The sequence below is a fragment of the Paroedura picta genome, chromosome 1 (genome assembly GCF_049243985.1).
Source record: "Paroedura picta isolate Pp20150507F chromosome 1, Ppicta_v3.0, whole genome shotgun sequence".
Classification (NCBI taxonomy): Eukaryota; Metazoa; Chordata; class Lepidosauria; order Squamata; family Gekkonidae; genus Paroedura; species Paroedura picta.
In genome coordinates this window covers 87477898-87494922 of record NC_135369.1, presented here as the reverse complement: position 1 = coordinate 87494922, position 17025 = coordinate 87477898, and the positions used below count along the sequence as shown (strand labels likewise).

General features: G+C 45.3%; 1 protein-coding gene across 1 annotated transcript; it reads left to right on the top strand.

Annotated features, from left to right (window-relative positions):
• The first annotated feature begins 4523 nt into the window (after positions 1 to 4523).
• On the top strand, positions 4524 to 16811 carry FAM89A (family with sequence similarity 89 member A). The gene is made up of 2 exons (XM_077346560.1): positions 4524 to 5147; positions 15707 to 16811. Exons 1-2 carry the CDS (start codon positions 4857 to 4859, stop codon positions 15863 to 15865), a joined length of 450 nt encoding a protein of 149 aa, XP_077202675.1. The 5' UTR covers positions 4524 to 4856; the 3' UTR covers positions 15866 to 16811.
• Positions 16812 to 17025: the final 214 nt, after the last annotated feature.

Genomic DNA, 17025 nt, shown 5'->3' with positions numbered 1-17025 from the left:
AGTCCTGGCCCCTTTTCAGTCCTGGCCCCTACCTGGTGGAATGAGCTCCTGGGTGAGCTGCGGGTCCTGCGGGATTTACCAGCTTTCCACAGGGCCTGCAAGACGGAGCTCTTCCGCCAGGTTTTTGGTTGAGGCCAGGGTCAGCGAATGAGTGCCAGCATTCCCCCCCCCCCCGGACCTAGTAAGTTAGATCTCTCCCCACCCTCCCTGCTGCTCTGATAGCAGGGGGTAGGAATAATGAGAGCTTCCGCCATGTTGGGATTGTTTTTAAAGTCTTTTAATTGGTATTTTAATGGGGATAAGACTATTGTGACCCGCCACGAGCCTACGGGGAGTAGCAGGAAATAAATCTAATTAATAATAATAATAAAAAATTAATTAAAACCTGTGAATCTGGTGTCATCAAACACTCAAATTGACTGAGAGGTTATTCAGCCATATTTTGAAACATGCTTTTTATAGGGTTAAACAAACTCCTAGGTCAACTTTTTTCATTCCCAAAAATAAAACCAATACTATAGATATATAAATAAAATAAACAGTAAAATAACATTAAAAATATCATTAATAAGCACTGGTACCTTTTTTCTAACATTCCGAGATGTACTTCAACCCCTTTGTTTCCTATAAGTGAGTGAAAAACCTCAAGGACATACTTGTTCATGATGCTCCCACACAGGACCAGCAATGAATACTTTAGATCAGGGGTAGCCAAACTGCGGCCCTCCAGATGTCCATGGACTACAATTCCCAGGAGCCCCTGCCAGCAAAGTCTGGCAGGGGCTCCTGGGAATTGTAGTCCATGGACATCTGGAGGGCCGCAGTTTGACTACCCCGCTTTAGATGGAAAAGGATTACCACATGTTTCCCAGTAGCAACTTCCTGGTAGCACCTTCCCAGAAGAAGAGTTGGTTTTTATACCCTGCTTTTCAATGCCCAGAGGACTCTCAGAGTGGCTTATAATAGCTTTCTCTTCCTCTCCCCACAATAGGCACCCTGTGAGGTGGGTGAGGCTGAGAGAGCTCTGAGAAAAACCGCTCTGTGAAAACAGTTTCTAACAGGACTGTGACTAGCCCAAGATCGCCCCACACAGAGATGAGCAGAGAATTGAATCCAGCTCACCACATTAAAAGCCACTGCTCTTAACCACTACACCAAGCTGTACAAATTGCCATTGCTTTAAAGTGATGTAGCTAGAGCACAAGCAGAAGAAGCTGTTGCAGGAAGATAGTGTAAGACTTTTTTTGACATGCTCATTATGGGATTCTTTTCCTTTAATCTTGGATCTTCTGGCCAATGGCTTCTCAGAGCAATCCAAGGAGGGAGACACTCAGACATTTCCTACATGGAGAGATGATTGTGTGGTCAATAAGATTTGCAATTTTAGAATAAAGGAATACTTTTGTCATTTGTGGGGTATGTGTGTGTGTGTGCCACACAGTCCCTGTCCCTATCCCCATCGCAAGCAGCCCTTTCCCCCATAGGGAACTGATTTCTACAGTCTGGAGATGAGCTTTCATTCTGGGGGTTCTCCAGGTCCCATTTGGAGGTTGGCATCCCTGAACAGTGGCAAGGATGCCACCTCCAGCTGGGACCTTCTGGGGTTTCTTGATGCCTGAATAATGTCTCAGGGATTTCTCAATGGTAAAAAAGTTGAGAAAAGCTGACATAGAGGCAGCAATAGAGAAACCTACTGTAAGTTCTTTGCCAACCAATGTTTTCATGTTTGTTTGAAACATACAACTGTTTTTGATTTACTTTGATATTAAACTGAACTGATGAATGTACAGACTGAAAGGTTTTTAGTTCTTCAAGCAAATTTTGCTATCAGTTAAATATTTTCATTGAAGGAAGAAACTGACAAGTGTATGAATTATTTGATATTTAATGTTATTAGCATTTACTGCCACACAGCCTTTCTCTTTGTTTCCCACCTGGAGCTTGGCATCCTTGCACATCCATGGGATCCAAAGCCAGAGAGTCCCCCCTCCCAAGTAGCCCTTTTCTCCAAGGGAAGTGATCTCTGCAGCCTGGAAATGACCTGCAATTCCAGCAAATCCCCAGGTCCCAACTTGAGATTTGCACCCTACAACCTCTATGGGGCACAGTGCCACAGAGTACCCCCTCCCAAGTAACCCTTTCATCACCAGGAACCTGGAAATGAGTTGTCATTGCAGAGTGCCCCCCATGGGTATTTTCCCCTTAGGAGCTGATATCTATAGGCTGTAGATGACGTCAAAATTCGAAGAAAGTTCCAGGCCACACCTTTGGGTTGGTGACTCCTGGGTTAGGAATGTCCCTTGAGGTTTGGAGGTGAGACATCAAGTATCTGGGATGGCAGGAAAAGGAGAGAAGGCTGCCTACCAGCCCCATGGGACCCAGCTTGGCCTCTGCATTCTGTCTGCCTGGCTTTCTTCCTCAATTTACATTTTTGCCATGTAGCCAGTCCCCAGGAAGGCATGCATCCTAGTGTGCATCCTAGTGCCCATTGTTTCCCTGGGCACAATGGGCTTTGCCTCTAGTTTAATAATAATGGAAAGAAAGCTCTGAGAGAACTGGGAGTGGCCTGACGTTACCTTGTGGGTGGCATGTGAAGGTGAAATGAAGAAAAGTCAGATGCCATCCAACACTATTTAAGGCACACCAGAATAATAGTTTTGAACTCCAACCGCAGAAATATTGAGCACTTGGAACTAAAATAGCTCCAGAATGGGCCAGAATGCGCATTAAACAAATAATAGTACCTCAAAAAATGGCACTCCAGAACATTTTGGAAATAAAAACAGAGATATTGTGCACAGATTAACCCTTTTCAAACCAAAGTGCCTCCATAAAGGGAGGAAAAATTCCCCAGTTATAGGGCTGCGATCCAAATTTTGCAGAGGTTTCCAGAGGCATTTTGGCCTGAAAAGGGTTAATAAAGGTACGGGGGTTTTACTTTTTCATTTCTAAAATATAATCCTGGAGTATCTGTAATGCATCCCACTGCTGCTTGCAGTACTCTTGTTTGTTTAATGCCTGTTCTAGCCTCTTCCAGGATGTTCTGGAGGCTTTTTGGCAGGGTAAGAGTTAATTAAGGGCTGAATTTCTGCCTTTTCATTCTAAAATATTGTTCTCAAGTGTCTGTAAAGCATCCTTATGCTTTTTACAATACTCTTGTTTATTATTTATTTATTTATTTATTATTGGACTTATATACCACTCCTCCCAGCCAGCCAGCCAGCCAGCCAGCCTGGGCCTGTTAACAACAATGAAAATACCATTTAAATCCAAACAAGGAAAAATAGACAACCCCAACCAACCCCCCACTACTCTGCCATGCAATGGCTGGAAACGCCACCTCCGACAAAAGGTGGGCTGGTTCAAGGGGGAGCCTGACTGATGTTCCATCAAATGCTTGGTGGAAGAACTTCAACTTTCAGGCCCTGTGCAACTGCAAGAACTCCAACAGGCTCCTCTAGGACAGTGGTCCTCAACCTGCGGGCCGTGGCCCGGTGCCAGGCTGCGAAGGCCATGGCGCCGGGCCGCAGCTCCCTCTCCCCCCCCCCGCAGTAAAAAAACTTCCCAGGCAGCAAGCTTGCGGCCCGGGAAGCTTCTTACTGCGGGAGGGCAGGGAGAGGGTATCAGGGCCGCGCCGCGCACTGCGCATGCACAATTTAGGCTGCGCATGGCGCATGCGCGATGCGCGGGCAGGGCAGTTGCCCTGCCGGTCTCCAGCCTCAGAAAGGTTGGGGACCACTGCTCTAGGGGCTCTTTCCACCAGGTCGGGGGCCCTGGTCAAGGCCAGGTGGATCTCTCTTGGGGTGGGGAATACTAGCCTGTTTAGGTTCTCAGAGCGTACTGCCCTGCTAGGGGCATAAGGAGATTGGCTTACCAGGTTTAATGCCCAGTTTGGCCTGTTCTGGGTGTTCCAGGGGCTTTTTGTCCTGGTAAGGGTTAATAAAGGTGCAGGATTTCATTATTTATTTGTTTATTTATTTATAATTTTTGTAACCGCCCTTCCATACGGCTCTGGGTGGCTTACATATGATATCATGGGGTAATTACATAGAACATTGCAAAAAATATAACAAATCTAACAATCATAACATGCCTCTTCATTTCTAAAATATTGTTCTGGAGTGACTATAATGCATACCACTGGTTTTTGCTGTATTCTGCTTCTTATCCCAGTAGAAGCTTGCATGGATTGGAAGCCTCTTCTTTAGAAGCAATGAGTCGATTTTCACTGGCCAAACGTGTTAGGTAAGAGGTGCAAAAACAAAACAAAGGGCTCGAGGAACCATGAAAAGCAGGAAATACAAGGTGAAATGTAACTATGTAAAATTCAGATCCATTCACTAGTTTTGCTAAGCCAGTTCACAGGTCTAATGGGTGCGAAAGCCCGTTTATGTTAAAATGAGCACCTACGGTTGCCAGCTCTGGGTTGGGAAATCCCTGGAGACTTTGAGGGTGGAGCCGGGAATGGGCAGGGCCTGACCTCGATGGAGTACAATGCTATTGAGTCCGCCCTCTAAAGCAGCCAGTTTCTCCTGGGGAACGGATTTCTGACTCCAGGAGATGAGCTATAATTCCAGGTCCCACCTGGAGACTGGCATCCCTATGGAGGGCTGAGGCGCGGGTGGGAAGCATTCCGTGCACTTCCAAGGCGTGGAAGAGCGTCCTGTTTTCAAGGCGGCCCTTCCTTTCCGCACCGCGCCCTACTCTCTCTCGGCCCGCCTCCTTCCTTTCATGAGGCGAGGGCCGTGGGGCGGGCCGTCCAAAGGAGGCGGCCGCCGCCGCCTGGCAGGAGGGTCGTGTTTGTTCCAGTGGCGGGTGTCGCTTTCTCGGCTGCCTGGTCGGGCCGGCCAAGGAGCATGAGCGGGCCCGGGCTGCCCGTGAGCGGCAGCGGCGGCGGCGGCGGGGCGGCGGCGGGGCTCCCTCCTTTGCCCAAGAGTCTGAGCGGGCTGCTGAATTCCTCCTCCAGCGGCGGCGGCGGCGGCGGCCCGGGCGGCGGCGGCGGGCGCTGGCGGGACTTGGAGCGCCTCTACGCACAGAAGTCTCGTATCCAGGATGAGCTGAGCCGGAGCGGAGGGGGCCGAGGGTCCTCGCGGACACTCAAGCCCCCCAATCTGGACGCGGCTTTGGCCCTCCTCAGGAAAGAGATGGTGAGTAGGCGGCGGCAGAGAGCGAGCCAGCAGTCGGCTGCCGACGAGACCCCCTCGGCGCATCGCTGGGGATTCCTAAGCTGGGAGACCCTTCCCGCTGTCTTGTGTGTACTTTTCAGGACTTTTATGTATGTTTATTTGTGTTTGGACTTAGTTCCAAGGTCTGATTGCAAGTGCAGAGGTTACTTTTGGAAAGCATGCCATACCTCTGAGCACGTGCAAAGTTCACACACACGCTCTGGTTGGCTTTCCCCCAACAAGTCACTGCTGATTTAGGGAGACGCCATAGGATTTTCAAGGCGAGAGACCTTCAGAGGTGCCTTTGCCGCCTCGGTATTCCTCGGAGGTCTCCTATCCAAATACTCGCCAGGGTGGACCCTGTTTGGCTTCCAAGATCTCTCCAGATCAGGAGGGCTCTTTGCACCTTAGATAGTGTGTCTGCCAGTCTATGCATGCTCACTTTTCTCCTGTTTGCTGGGAGTGGTTTGACTTGTCTTTAAAACATGTCTTTAAAAACATAAAGGAATAGTGTATGATACAGTGTCTTTAAAAACCCAACTGGCTAAATCAAGGCATATGACAAGACTAGGAGCTCCATAGTGCCACAGGAAGAGATCTCACAAACCTGCCCATCTTCAGCAGCTGAGGAAAAGCGACAGGGATGGTGCTGTGAAACCTCTTGGGAGGCCAGTCCAGAGACATGGAAAGACCCTGTCTTGTGGCCACCCATTTTGCATCAGGCAAGAGGGGCCTCTGGTAGATTGTATGTGGTCCAAAGGCCTTCTTTTGTTACAAGCATGCATTTGTATTTCTAAGGGATATCTAGAAGACATTTTGTCCAAATGCCTATTAAAAAAAAACAACCACCCTTAGATGAGAAATAGCCCTTAATGATCACAATGAAATGTTTATGATCTGACATTCTAGAGGTCCACAAGTTTTTGATTTCCAGATAGTATGAACTGACCATTAAAGCAAGCCCTGCTTTTTAAATTAGCAGATGGCAGCTGCCCCTAAAGAGCCTCTTGTGGCGCAGAGTGGTAAGGCAGCCGTCTGAAAGCTTTGCCCATAAGGCTGGGAGTTCAGTCCCAGCAGCCGGCTCAAGGTTGACTCAGCCTTCCATCCTTCCGAGGTCGGTAAAATGAGTACCCAGCTTGCTGGGGGGTAAACGGTAATGACTGGGGAAGGCACTGGCAAACCACCCCGTATTGAGTCTGCCATGAAAACGCTAGAGGGCGTCACCCCAAGGGTCAGACATGACTCGGTGCTTGCACAGGGGATACCTTTACCTTTACCTTTACAGCTGCCCCTAGGGGGCCCTTGTAGCTTTGAATCTCTTGTGGAGCTGCCTGCTGAACAAGTCCATAAAGCTTTAAATGGATGGATGTGAATCTTTGGCCAGAGATCCAAAGGTGAAAAATATTATCCCTTTTCTCACATCTCCTAGCTCTCAATAGCAGTGTTGCTGGCAGTGTTTGTGCTGTTGCTTCAGTATTCTAGCCCAAAATGTGATCTGCAAGCTCTGAAAGTCTTGTGCTTCAACTCTCATGAGCTGCAGCCATTGCATTGTAAGTATAATAACTGTACTGGCCTATCTTTAAGGGCTATTCTAGGGAATACAAAAACAATAAGAACTCAAGAAAAGCCATGGTGGTCTATTAAAGGGAAAAATCTGGAAACAGTACTGATAATTTTTATTAGGACCAACTATAATGTTACAACTTAGTGAGCACATTTTTCACATTACTCTGTGTGTGCTTGACATTTGCAACAGGAACATTAAATTAGATTTCAGGAAATAAAAGAAAATGTCACTTCCTGTCCTTTAGTGAGCTATCATGGTAATAGGAAGCTACTTTGGTTAAGCATAAATATACCCTGGGGCTCTTAGTTGTACCCAAGGGCTTGGGCATACTCACTGCTTCATTTGTTTTTTTCCTCTTTGAAAAACAGCAGGTCCCAAAGCCATATCACAAACACTCCTTCAACTTCTTTCACTCTCAAAGGAGTGTTTGCCATGCGGCAAGGGGATCTGTGGTTTGAGGAACACAAGGCTCCTTGGATGTGCAGAAAGTCTTGAATTTTCTTTGACTATAGACCTGTGATTGTTACCCAAGTTGCTGTTTTATGTGATACTTGGCTGGGGTTTGTGAACAAAACATCTATTCTGTGGTGGCAAGATAATACATAATTCAAACAGAGCAGCTCAGTGAGCCAGAAAACACTTAAAAACTGATACGATCTGAAGTATGTGTTCAAAATGTACTTTTTACTTGTCTTTTCTAGATTAAATTCCCTCTTTCTTGCCTATTTTCTTTTAGAAATAACTTTCTCCAACTAAGTGATGTGGTTTAATGCCTTAGTTCTTCTTGAAATGCTATTCTGGCTGAAATCCATTTTTCATTCTTCCTCAGGAGTAAGTGTTGATAGCTGCAGATTACACACAAATTTGTCTTCAGCTATAAAAGTTAACTATTCTGTTTCTTTCCCACTTCTGACATCCCTTCTTTTAGATGTCGGTTAGTTGATGGTTTTCTTTTCCCAGGATTGTTTTTTAATATGTAGATTAAGACTGATTTTACATTTCACAATGAAGAATGAGCAGGGTTTTTTTCCAGAGTAAAATGTTAATAATGGAAATACTGACAAATATTTAATAGAACACACACACTCACAATGGGATAAAGAAGCTTTGAAAATCGGGGTTCGCCTTTAGCATAAATATTGTTTTGTTAATGTTTGTTTCATTATCCCACAAAGGTTTCTTTAAAATTCTACAGTAATGTGAATTGTACCGTAATGTACAGTATTAAGTATTAAGTAATACATGCCTTTTTAAATGAGGGAAGGAAAGCTTAGAGGTAATCAGGCTATTTTGTGCTCTGTGGAGTTGGGCTTAATGATTAGGTACATAACGCTTCTTTGTTTTAAGTCTGTGACATTAAATTTCTAGATGCAAGAATGATTTATGCCATGCTGGCACACCCAAGTTAAATACTCTGAAGCTGTCTGTCTTCTTACTCTTTTGGAGGAAGTTCTAATGAGTGATAAGCAGCCTTTGAATTGGCTTCTCAGAGTTCATGAATATGTACAGCGCAGGAACATTAATTCTGACTATTTCAAGATGTGATTAAAAGCTATTTTCTCCCCACTGTATCTGATGGGACGGTGCTGCCAACCAAGTAATATTAAAGCATCGTAGGACTGTTTTCTGATGCAAGATGTTTTTCTGCAACTAATTAAATTCACAATGTGAATCAAACACATTCAGTGTTCATGTGAGTGTGGGGCAGCATATGGTTAGTATTTGTAGATGGTTGCAGCATGTGCCCTGCTGCTTTGTCTATTCTGGAGAGGTTCTTCAAAAGGCCTCAAAGCATCCAGATATTTGCAGAACTTTCCCAGTATTTACCTAGTATTAATTTTGGTAGAACATAAGCACATGAATGTTCGATGAGCTGCCAGTGAGGAATACTTAACATTTATCAGGAAAATTTGGCATTATGGAAATGCAGTTTTCAGCTTCTGGAGGAAATTGTCTTCTAAATGCATTGTGAATTGGGTGTAGTTTTTGCCCCACATATTCCCTCCAACTGAGTGTCCTTCTGCATTCCCAAACCTTCTAGCTTTCTGAAGTCAGATGTGTGAATGAATTTGCCTATTTTAATAGGGTCTCTCTTATATTAAAAAAAAGACAGGGTCTCTCAATTAAGGCATATATTTAACCCTGTGCTTGTAAAAGGAAGCTGTCTAACTATCTAAATCCTCCTGAGGAACATTAATCAAATATCTTTTGTGTGGCCCTCCAAATCCCCTCACACCTGTGGTCATGAGTCATGACCTAAGTTTGCAGACCTAACCAGACTGCTCAGAATCTCCCTCACAATAGAAGCTTCCTTGGTAATTCCATCATAATCCTAGGAAGGGCCATCAACTGCTGTCAGCAAGCCTGAGTCACTCCTGTTATTGTTCATTGTTGTATTGAGGTGAACATCAAGTAAGTGGACATGGGACTGTTTGTACTGTAGACCGGTGGTCCCCAACCACTGGGCCGCGGCCCGGTGCCAGGCCGTGAAGGCCCTGTCACTGGGCCGCGGCTCCCTCTCCCCACCCCCACCCCGCTGTAAGAACCTCCCCAGGCTGCAAGCTTGTGGCCCAGCAAGCTTCTTACTGTGGGAGGGGGGGAGAGGGAAGCAGGGCCGCGCATGCGCCATGCGCAGCCGGGCAATCGCCCTCCCTGCTGCCGCCGGTCCGCAGCCTATAAAAGGTTGCGGACCACTGCTGTAGACTCTCTCTCCAGATTGTGTCAAAAACAGCAGTCAGACTGATGAAGACTGCTGTTGTTTTAAGACACTTCTGGTACTCTGCCAAATTGAAAGTTGTTAAGATGAGAACCTAGTCTTCACAACTATGATGAGGTCTAAATCCAAAATACTAGGACCCAAATGTGATAGTAGTGCAGCTTGCCAAACTATTTTTCTGTCACAGGAATCATGCTCTGAGCATTGTGCTTTCCAGGGAAGCTCTCCCCAGCGGTGACTGAGTAGATAGAAAATTTAGATATTAGCATTTCAGGGGAATGCCCAATTGGTCTGCATACCAACTTTGTTATGTATTTTATATTATTACAAATAATAATAATGCCTGTTGTGCAGAAAAAGACAACGGGCTCTAGAAAACTGTTTGGGGATAGGCTCTGATCTAGGAAGAGGCATAGAACTAGGAATCAAACCTGTGACCTCTTGCATGTGCAAAGCACAGGTTCTTCCACTGAGCCAGAGCCCCTTCACAGAGGAAGAAGCAAACAAAAACCCGTGCCAGCATTCATAGAATCATAGAGTTGGAAGGGGCCATACAGGCCATCTAGTCCAACCCCCTGCTCTACGCAGGATCAGCCCAAAGCATCCTACAGCATCGAAGAAAAGTGTGTATCCAACCTTTGCTTGAAGACTGCCAGTGAGGGGGAGCTCACCGCCTCCTTAGGCAGCCTATTCCACTACTGAACTACTCTGACTGTGAAAAACTTTTTCCTGATATCTAGCCTATATCGTTGTACTTGAAGTTTAAACCCATTACTGCGTGTCCTCTCCTCTGCAGCCAACTGAAACAGCATCCTGCCCTCCTCCAAGTGACAACCTTTCAAATACTTAAAGAGGGCTATCATGTCCCTTCTCAACCTCCTTTTCTCCAAGCTGAACATTCCCAAGTCCCTCAACCTATCTTCATAGGGCTTGGTCCCTTGGCCCCAGATCATCTTCGTCGCTCTCCTCTGTACCCTTTTTATCTACGTCCTTCTTGAAGTGAGGCCTCCTGAACTGCACACAGTACTCCAGGTGTGGTCTGACCAGTGCTGTATACAATGGGACTATGACATCTTGTGATTTTGATGTGATGCCTCTGTTGGTACAGCCCAAAATGGCATTTGCCTTTTTTACCGCTGCATCACACTGCCTGCTCATGTTTAGTTTACAATCCACAAGTACCCCAAGGTCTCATTCACACACAGTGTTACCTAGAAGCGTATCCCCCATCCAGTAGGCATGCTTTTCATTTTTCTGACCCAGATGCAGAACTTTACACTTACCTTTATTAAATTGCATCTTGTTCTCATTTGCCTATTTTTCCATTGTGTTCAGATCTCGTTGAACTCTGTCTCTATCTCCCGGAGTATTTGCCAGTCCTCCCAATTTGGTATCATCTGCAAACTTGATGAGTAGTCCCTCCACCCCCTCATCTAGATCATTAATAAATATGTTAAAAAGTACCGTTCCGAGCACCGAGCCCTGAGGTACCCCGCTACTCACCTCTCTCCAGTCTGATGAAACACCAATGACAACAACTCTTTGAGTGCGGTTCTCTAACCAATTCCCTATCCACCTAACTATCTGAAAATCCAGATTGCAGTCCTTCAACGTATCCATCAGAACGTCATGGGGAACCTTGTCAAAAGCTTTACTAAAATCCAAGTAAATGACATCAACCAAATTTCCCCGATCCAGCAAACCTGTTACTTGGTCAAAAAAGGAAACTAGGTTGGTCTGGCAGGACCTGTTGGAGACAAATCCATGCTGACTTCCTTGGATCACCAAATTGTCCTCCAGATGTTTGCAGATCGAGCCCTTTAATATCTGCTCCATTATCTTCCCCACAACAGATATCATTCCCTCTTGCTCTCTGCAAGGTGCCACCAAGATCCCTTTCCTGCAGCACCAGAAGCCTCCTGCAAGGCTAAAGTGCCTTTGGCAGTGGGGCACTCGCTCTCTCACTCTCTCGGCATGAAGTAAGGGGCCCACACATGCATGCTCAACTTGTGGGGGACAGGACACCGAAGGAGAACCCATTGGAGGCCAGGTGCCAGGAGATAGACAGTAAATCCTCCCTGTCCCTGGCAAGCCAGTTACATGGCTGGGATCAGTATTGGGTGTCTCCATTAGGAAGCAGTGGCCATGCTACTCTGCTGTGTCCAGGCACCCCTTGCCTTCCTTGGAGGCCTCCCTGGCTGCTTCCTGGGGTGGAGCTGGGCAGATTCCAGGTGAAGGACTCCTTCCCCAGGGTGGGTGGCATCGGAGCTGTCCTCTTCTACAAAAGTCCTCTGAGGGCCCCCAGTAATGGGCTGCAAGGGAGCTATGGAAGGGGGCACTCCCAAATGCTATATGGCAAGCAGAGGGACAAAGACAGGCACTGGTGGGCTGGCCTGGTGCCATTGCAGCCCAAAGATAAGCAAAGAGATTTAGCTAAAGGCAAGGGACAGCCCCCTCTCCTCCCATTCAATTCTACTGACCCAGCACAGGAACAGCAGCAAATGGTGCAGAGCCCCCATTCATGTCAGGAGCCTTGCCACGCCCTCCGTGTGCCCTAGCCCAGTGGTCCCCAACCTTTTTATCACCGGGGACTGGTCAACACGACAATTTTACTGGGGCCTGGGGGGGGGTGGTCTTTTGCCAAGGGATGTTGCCGCCGCCTGTGCCCCTGCTCCACTTGCTTTCCTGCTGGTGCCCCTGACTTCCCACTGCCCGCTGAGGGGTGTTGCCAACAGTAGGGGGAGCTCCAGCCATGGCGGCCACCAGAGAGCACCAAAGGTGAGCTGGCGGCAGAGTGGCAGGGCGGCCCATGAGGCAGCATGCGGGGAGGAGGACAAGGAGGAGTCCCTGGACCGGGGGTTAGGGACCACTGCCCTAGCCCCTCAACAAGCAATCCAAGCCAAACTAGCACAGCAATCCAGGAGCTGTGATCCCAGCAATGATCAGAAGAGGTAGCCATTAGAACTCTTATGGCAGTCATCCCCCAAAGTCCCACCTCCCCTCCAGAGTGCTGAACCAGTTGCATCCTGGTTGCAGTGAGTTAGGGGGTGGTGGGGGGGTTGGCACGTGTTTTATTGTGTGGAAAGATATGCTTCCTGTATGTAACTCTACTAATCAGTAGATAATAAACTGCTATCATTGCTGTTTTAGTGGTCTGCAACCAGACACCTCTCCTGGTCTCATGTTACCCTGGTTCGGTTTCCTGGTACCCATTTACAGTAGAAAGTTTGAAATTACTCTTTTGAAATTACTCTTTGCAGATCCCAATTTTGCACCAAATTTGGCCAACAGCACTGTTTTCCTTGAGACCAGGTAAATTCAGATGGGTAAGAAAACTATGTAAAGTCCTCAATTTTTTGTTTTATCCTGGATTTTCTTCTATCACCACAAGTATTAAATAATTGGATTACTTTTTCAAGACAAGCAGAATATCTTTTCCTTCTCCAAATTTGCTTTTGCCAATGAATTTAGCCCTCCATATCTTTCTACCCACTTCTTAGCTTCTCATTTACTTCTTTTCCATTGGTATGTATTACCATCTGCTGACTTTCTCACATAGCATGTCCATGAATCATAGAATCATATAGTTGGAAGGGACCTCATGGGTCATTTAGTCAACCCCCTGCACTATGCAGGACACTCACACCCCAATAGCTCATCTACTTTAACCTGCCACCCCCTTAAGCCTTCACAGAATCAGCCTCTCTGTCATGAGGGGAAAGTAATACAGCTGAACACAACAGCTGTACTAAAGTGATCGTTTTTATTCGATTGCTGCAAGTAGTTTGTAGGTAAGAGAAATGACAAACCATGGCTTAGCAAGAAAGTCACAGTAATTAATCACTTCATCTACATATGCATGCACAAGCACAAGCCGACAGTTATGTACACCTACTTGACTTTGCAACTCTAAATAGTCCTGTTGACTTAGAATAGAATCATAGAGTTGGAAGGGGCCATACAGGCCATCTAGTCCAACCCCCTGCTCAATGCAGGATCAGCCCAAAGCATCCTAAAGCATCCAAGAAAAGTGTGTATCCAACCTTTGCTTGAAGACTGCCAGTGAGGGGGAGCTCACCACCTCCTTAGGCAGCCTATTCCACTGCTGAACTACTCTGACTGTGAACATTTTTTTCCTGATATCTAGCCTATATCATTGTACTTGTAGTTTAAACCCATTACTATGTGTCCTCTCCTCTGCAGCCAACAGAAACAGCATCCTGCCCTCCTCCAAGTGACAACCTTTCAAATACTTAAAGAGGGCTATCATGTCCCCTCTCAACCTCCTTTTCTCCAGGCTGAACATTCCCAAGTCCCTCAACCTATCTTCATAGGGCTTGGTCCCTTGGCCCCAGATCATCCTTGTCACACTCCTCTGTACCCTTTCAATTTTATCTACGTCCTTCTTGAAGTGAGGCCTCCTGAACTGCTCACAGTACTCCAGGTGTGGTCTGACGTATACAATGGGACTATGACATCTTGTCATTTTGATGTGATGCCCCTGTTGATACAGCCCAAAATGGCATTTGCCTTTTGACTTCAACAACTATTTATAGAAGTAACTGTAGAAGTGATGCATTTATGGGCCTTAGATGTATTTATGGCACCTATTTGTGTGGCTGGTGTTATAAAATGTCCTAAATGGTATTAAGTGTGAAGAAATATAACTGGATATAAGTTCATAACTCTAAGGTAAAACTAACTGGATATGAACATACTCATATCATAAATCTTGCATATGGTTTTTGGGTAAAAATACTGAGATACATAGCTCTTATTGTTTGGAAATTTCCCTGTAAGAGGAACCTAATTGACAGCTGTCTCATGGCTTGGGAAGAATCGTGTGGGGCCTGAGAGTTACCTGCTCTCAGTTTTGCAATTAAATTGAATTCCATTGCATGCAGTCCTGCTATATGTAGTGGCTATGTGCCTGGTTCAGAGGAAATGCTGGGTGCATGCAACATCCCATGGGAAGTTCTTCTGTTCCATCAGCGTCATGTTTCTGTTGGGCTTCAGAGGCATGTGAGAATGTGGTGTTGTCCTTTTTCCTGTGTCTTCTTAGTCCTTGGGGATGGGGAATCCCCTCCCTGTGTGAGATTAATCTGGTGATCTATGGTTTAACAAGATCCACTGACAAATAATCTGCTGTACAGCCTGTGTATTCACAGCAAAAATAATATTTTTCTAAGCAACATACATATACACTTCCCACCCAATCCCTTCTAGGGAGCACCCATACTTAGAAACAGCGTTTTGAATCCTATAATTATGGACTTTGGGGGGGTGTTTTCATTCGTCAGCCCTTCCCCAGGCAGCCTCCTTCATCCTTTGAAAGACCACACATGGTATAGAAAGGGAGATTGTAGTACCCACATGGCAGGAAGCATCCCCCAATACGTAGTGGTGGTGGTATTCCTGAGGGAATAGTAAACTGTTACAGGAAGGGGACATTGAAAAATTGTTTCCATTAACTTGCCTTTTTCATGGAAGTACAGAAGCCTGTTCATGGGAAGCAGCCCTGAGAAATTGTACTTTTGTTACTTCTGGCAGTTCAAGAATACATTTTCGGTGTCTCTATCACAGGATGCTTATGAGGGAAAGTGGAGGATAACTAGGACAGCTGTGTGGTGATGGCTAAGGGGTTTACATAGGCACTGTCCAGTGCCTTCTGCTTTAGGGGCAAGGGAGATATCGTGAAATGTACTTGTACGTAACCCAGGAAAACATGGCGAAAGAGGAGCAGCTTTAGAGGAAATACAAATGAGAGACGTTATAATACACTACTGCTATACCATGCAGGACCTTAAATTGCTCCAACTTCCTGTTTAATCGGAAAATCGCTGTCAACTTAATTCTGAGTCACAAGTCTGACCTGCAGTGTTTACATTTTCCTTTGTGTCATTTGGGTTGGCCTCAGTAAAAGCTGTTCCATCACTTAATAAAACAGTGTATCGGCCTAGGATGACAGGGCTCCATGGCTATTAAAGAGGGCATGGCCCCATGACTTAAGCATCAGGAATGCTTTGCAACACTGCATCCTATAATGTCACTTTCCCCACAACTGTTTCATCTTGTTAGTTCAGTAAGGGATGGAATCTCCCAAGTAATTCAATTATCTTGCTGTATTGCGTAATTGACAGGTGCAACACTGTTTCTTTGGGGCCAATTCCCTGTGGCGAAAAAGAAATGTGCATTGGCCAGCAGTTTATAAGCAAAATGAAGGTATAAACACTAATAATTTTGTTTTTCTTTTACAAGGTTGGCCTCCGGCAGCTAGATATGTCATTACTGTGTCAACTGTACTCCCTTTATGAATCAATTCAAGAATATAAAGGTGCCTGCCAAGCCGTATCAAGTGCAGACTGTGCGTACGCTCTGGAAAATGGATTTTTCGATGAAGAGGAAGAATTTTTCTGAGAACACAGGGTGATTGCCAGGAGCTGAGTGTGGAGGGAGCTTGTACTCTACTGGAACATCTAAGTGCATCCCTGCTTTGTATTGGACGAAACACACTCGGCAACCCATTTATTTCTGGCCATTATTAGCACAGGTTGCACACTGGGCTAATCCTGCTTTAGATAAACAACAAACGACAAGCTTTGAAGTGTCCTTGAGTGCATCTTGACAGGCCAAATCAGTCTAGTTTATGCACCGGGTGTTTTCAACTTGAACATGCTGGTCAGTGTCTCTTTATAGCCACAGTTTGGACTATGCAAGAAAGCAGTGAACATTCTGACATGTAGAAATGGTAGTTAATGTAACTGCCTAGAGTGTGTATGCATTTGTAATAATAGCAAAGAGGAATCTCGGCTTAAAAAAAAATCAATTAACATCTCGAACTATGGAGCCAGCTCTGGTACAGTATTAGATGAGGCCATCTTAGCACTGTCTTAAATATCCTGTAAAAGCTGCTATATCATAGCTTTTATCTTCCATCTTAAGGCTTACATGTATGAGTAAATTTAACCTTTCCTTCCAGTGATTCAGTTCATTTCCCCTTAAATTTAAACCAATATAATGAGAATTGTTTTTAACAACTTTGTATATTTTTACTCAGATACAGTAACGTCAACAGTCTGCCTCATGTTGTGTGGTTTAACAAGTTTGCACAAGTATCATTTAGTTCTCTCATGCAAACTACACGGGTAACAAATGTGAAGAAATACTGCACAAACTCTCATATAAGCAGCAATATTTTATATTCATTAAATTGCCTGGAAGGTAAACTGTGAACTTTGTTTCTTACAAATCAAATAAACTTGCACAAAGATTCTGGAGAATATTATACTGCATTATAGATTTTACAGTATCATAACTAAGAATTAAAGCTTGAATAGTAATTTATTAAATTCTTTTAACATCATAGAGTGTGTACGTATAATTTTTTAAAAGCAAAAAAGTAGCTGGCTGCATTTGCAGATTCAGTTCACTTTACCAGATTTCCTGCACAGAAAATGCTTGGCTGTATGAATCTGCTGGAAGCTTATCCTTAGAGTGGAAACAGGTGATGGGATTTATTTTGGTTTCAACATTGCCTTGGGCTTCCCAGTACATCTAAACACAGATTGTGTATTGCA

What these genes read in the sequence shown, in the direction of transcription:
- FAM89A (XM_077346560.1), top strand. Translation starts at nt 4,857, where the DNA reads ATGAGCGGGCCCGGGCTGCCCGTGAGCGGCAGCGGCGGCGGCGGCGGG. An exon ending in CCCTCCTCAGGAAAGAGATG is followed by an intron (nt 5,148 to 15,706) that starts GTGAGTAGGCGG and finishes TTCTTTTACAAG; the next exon opens with GTTGGCCTCCGGCAGCTAGA.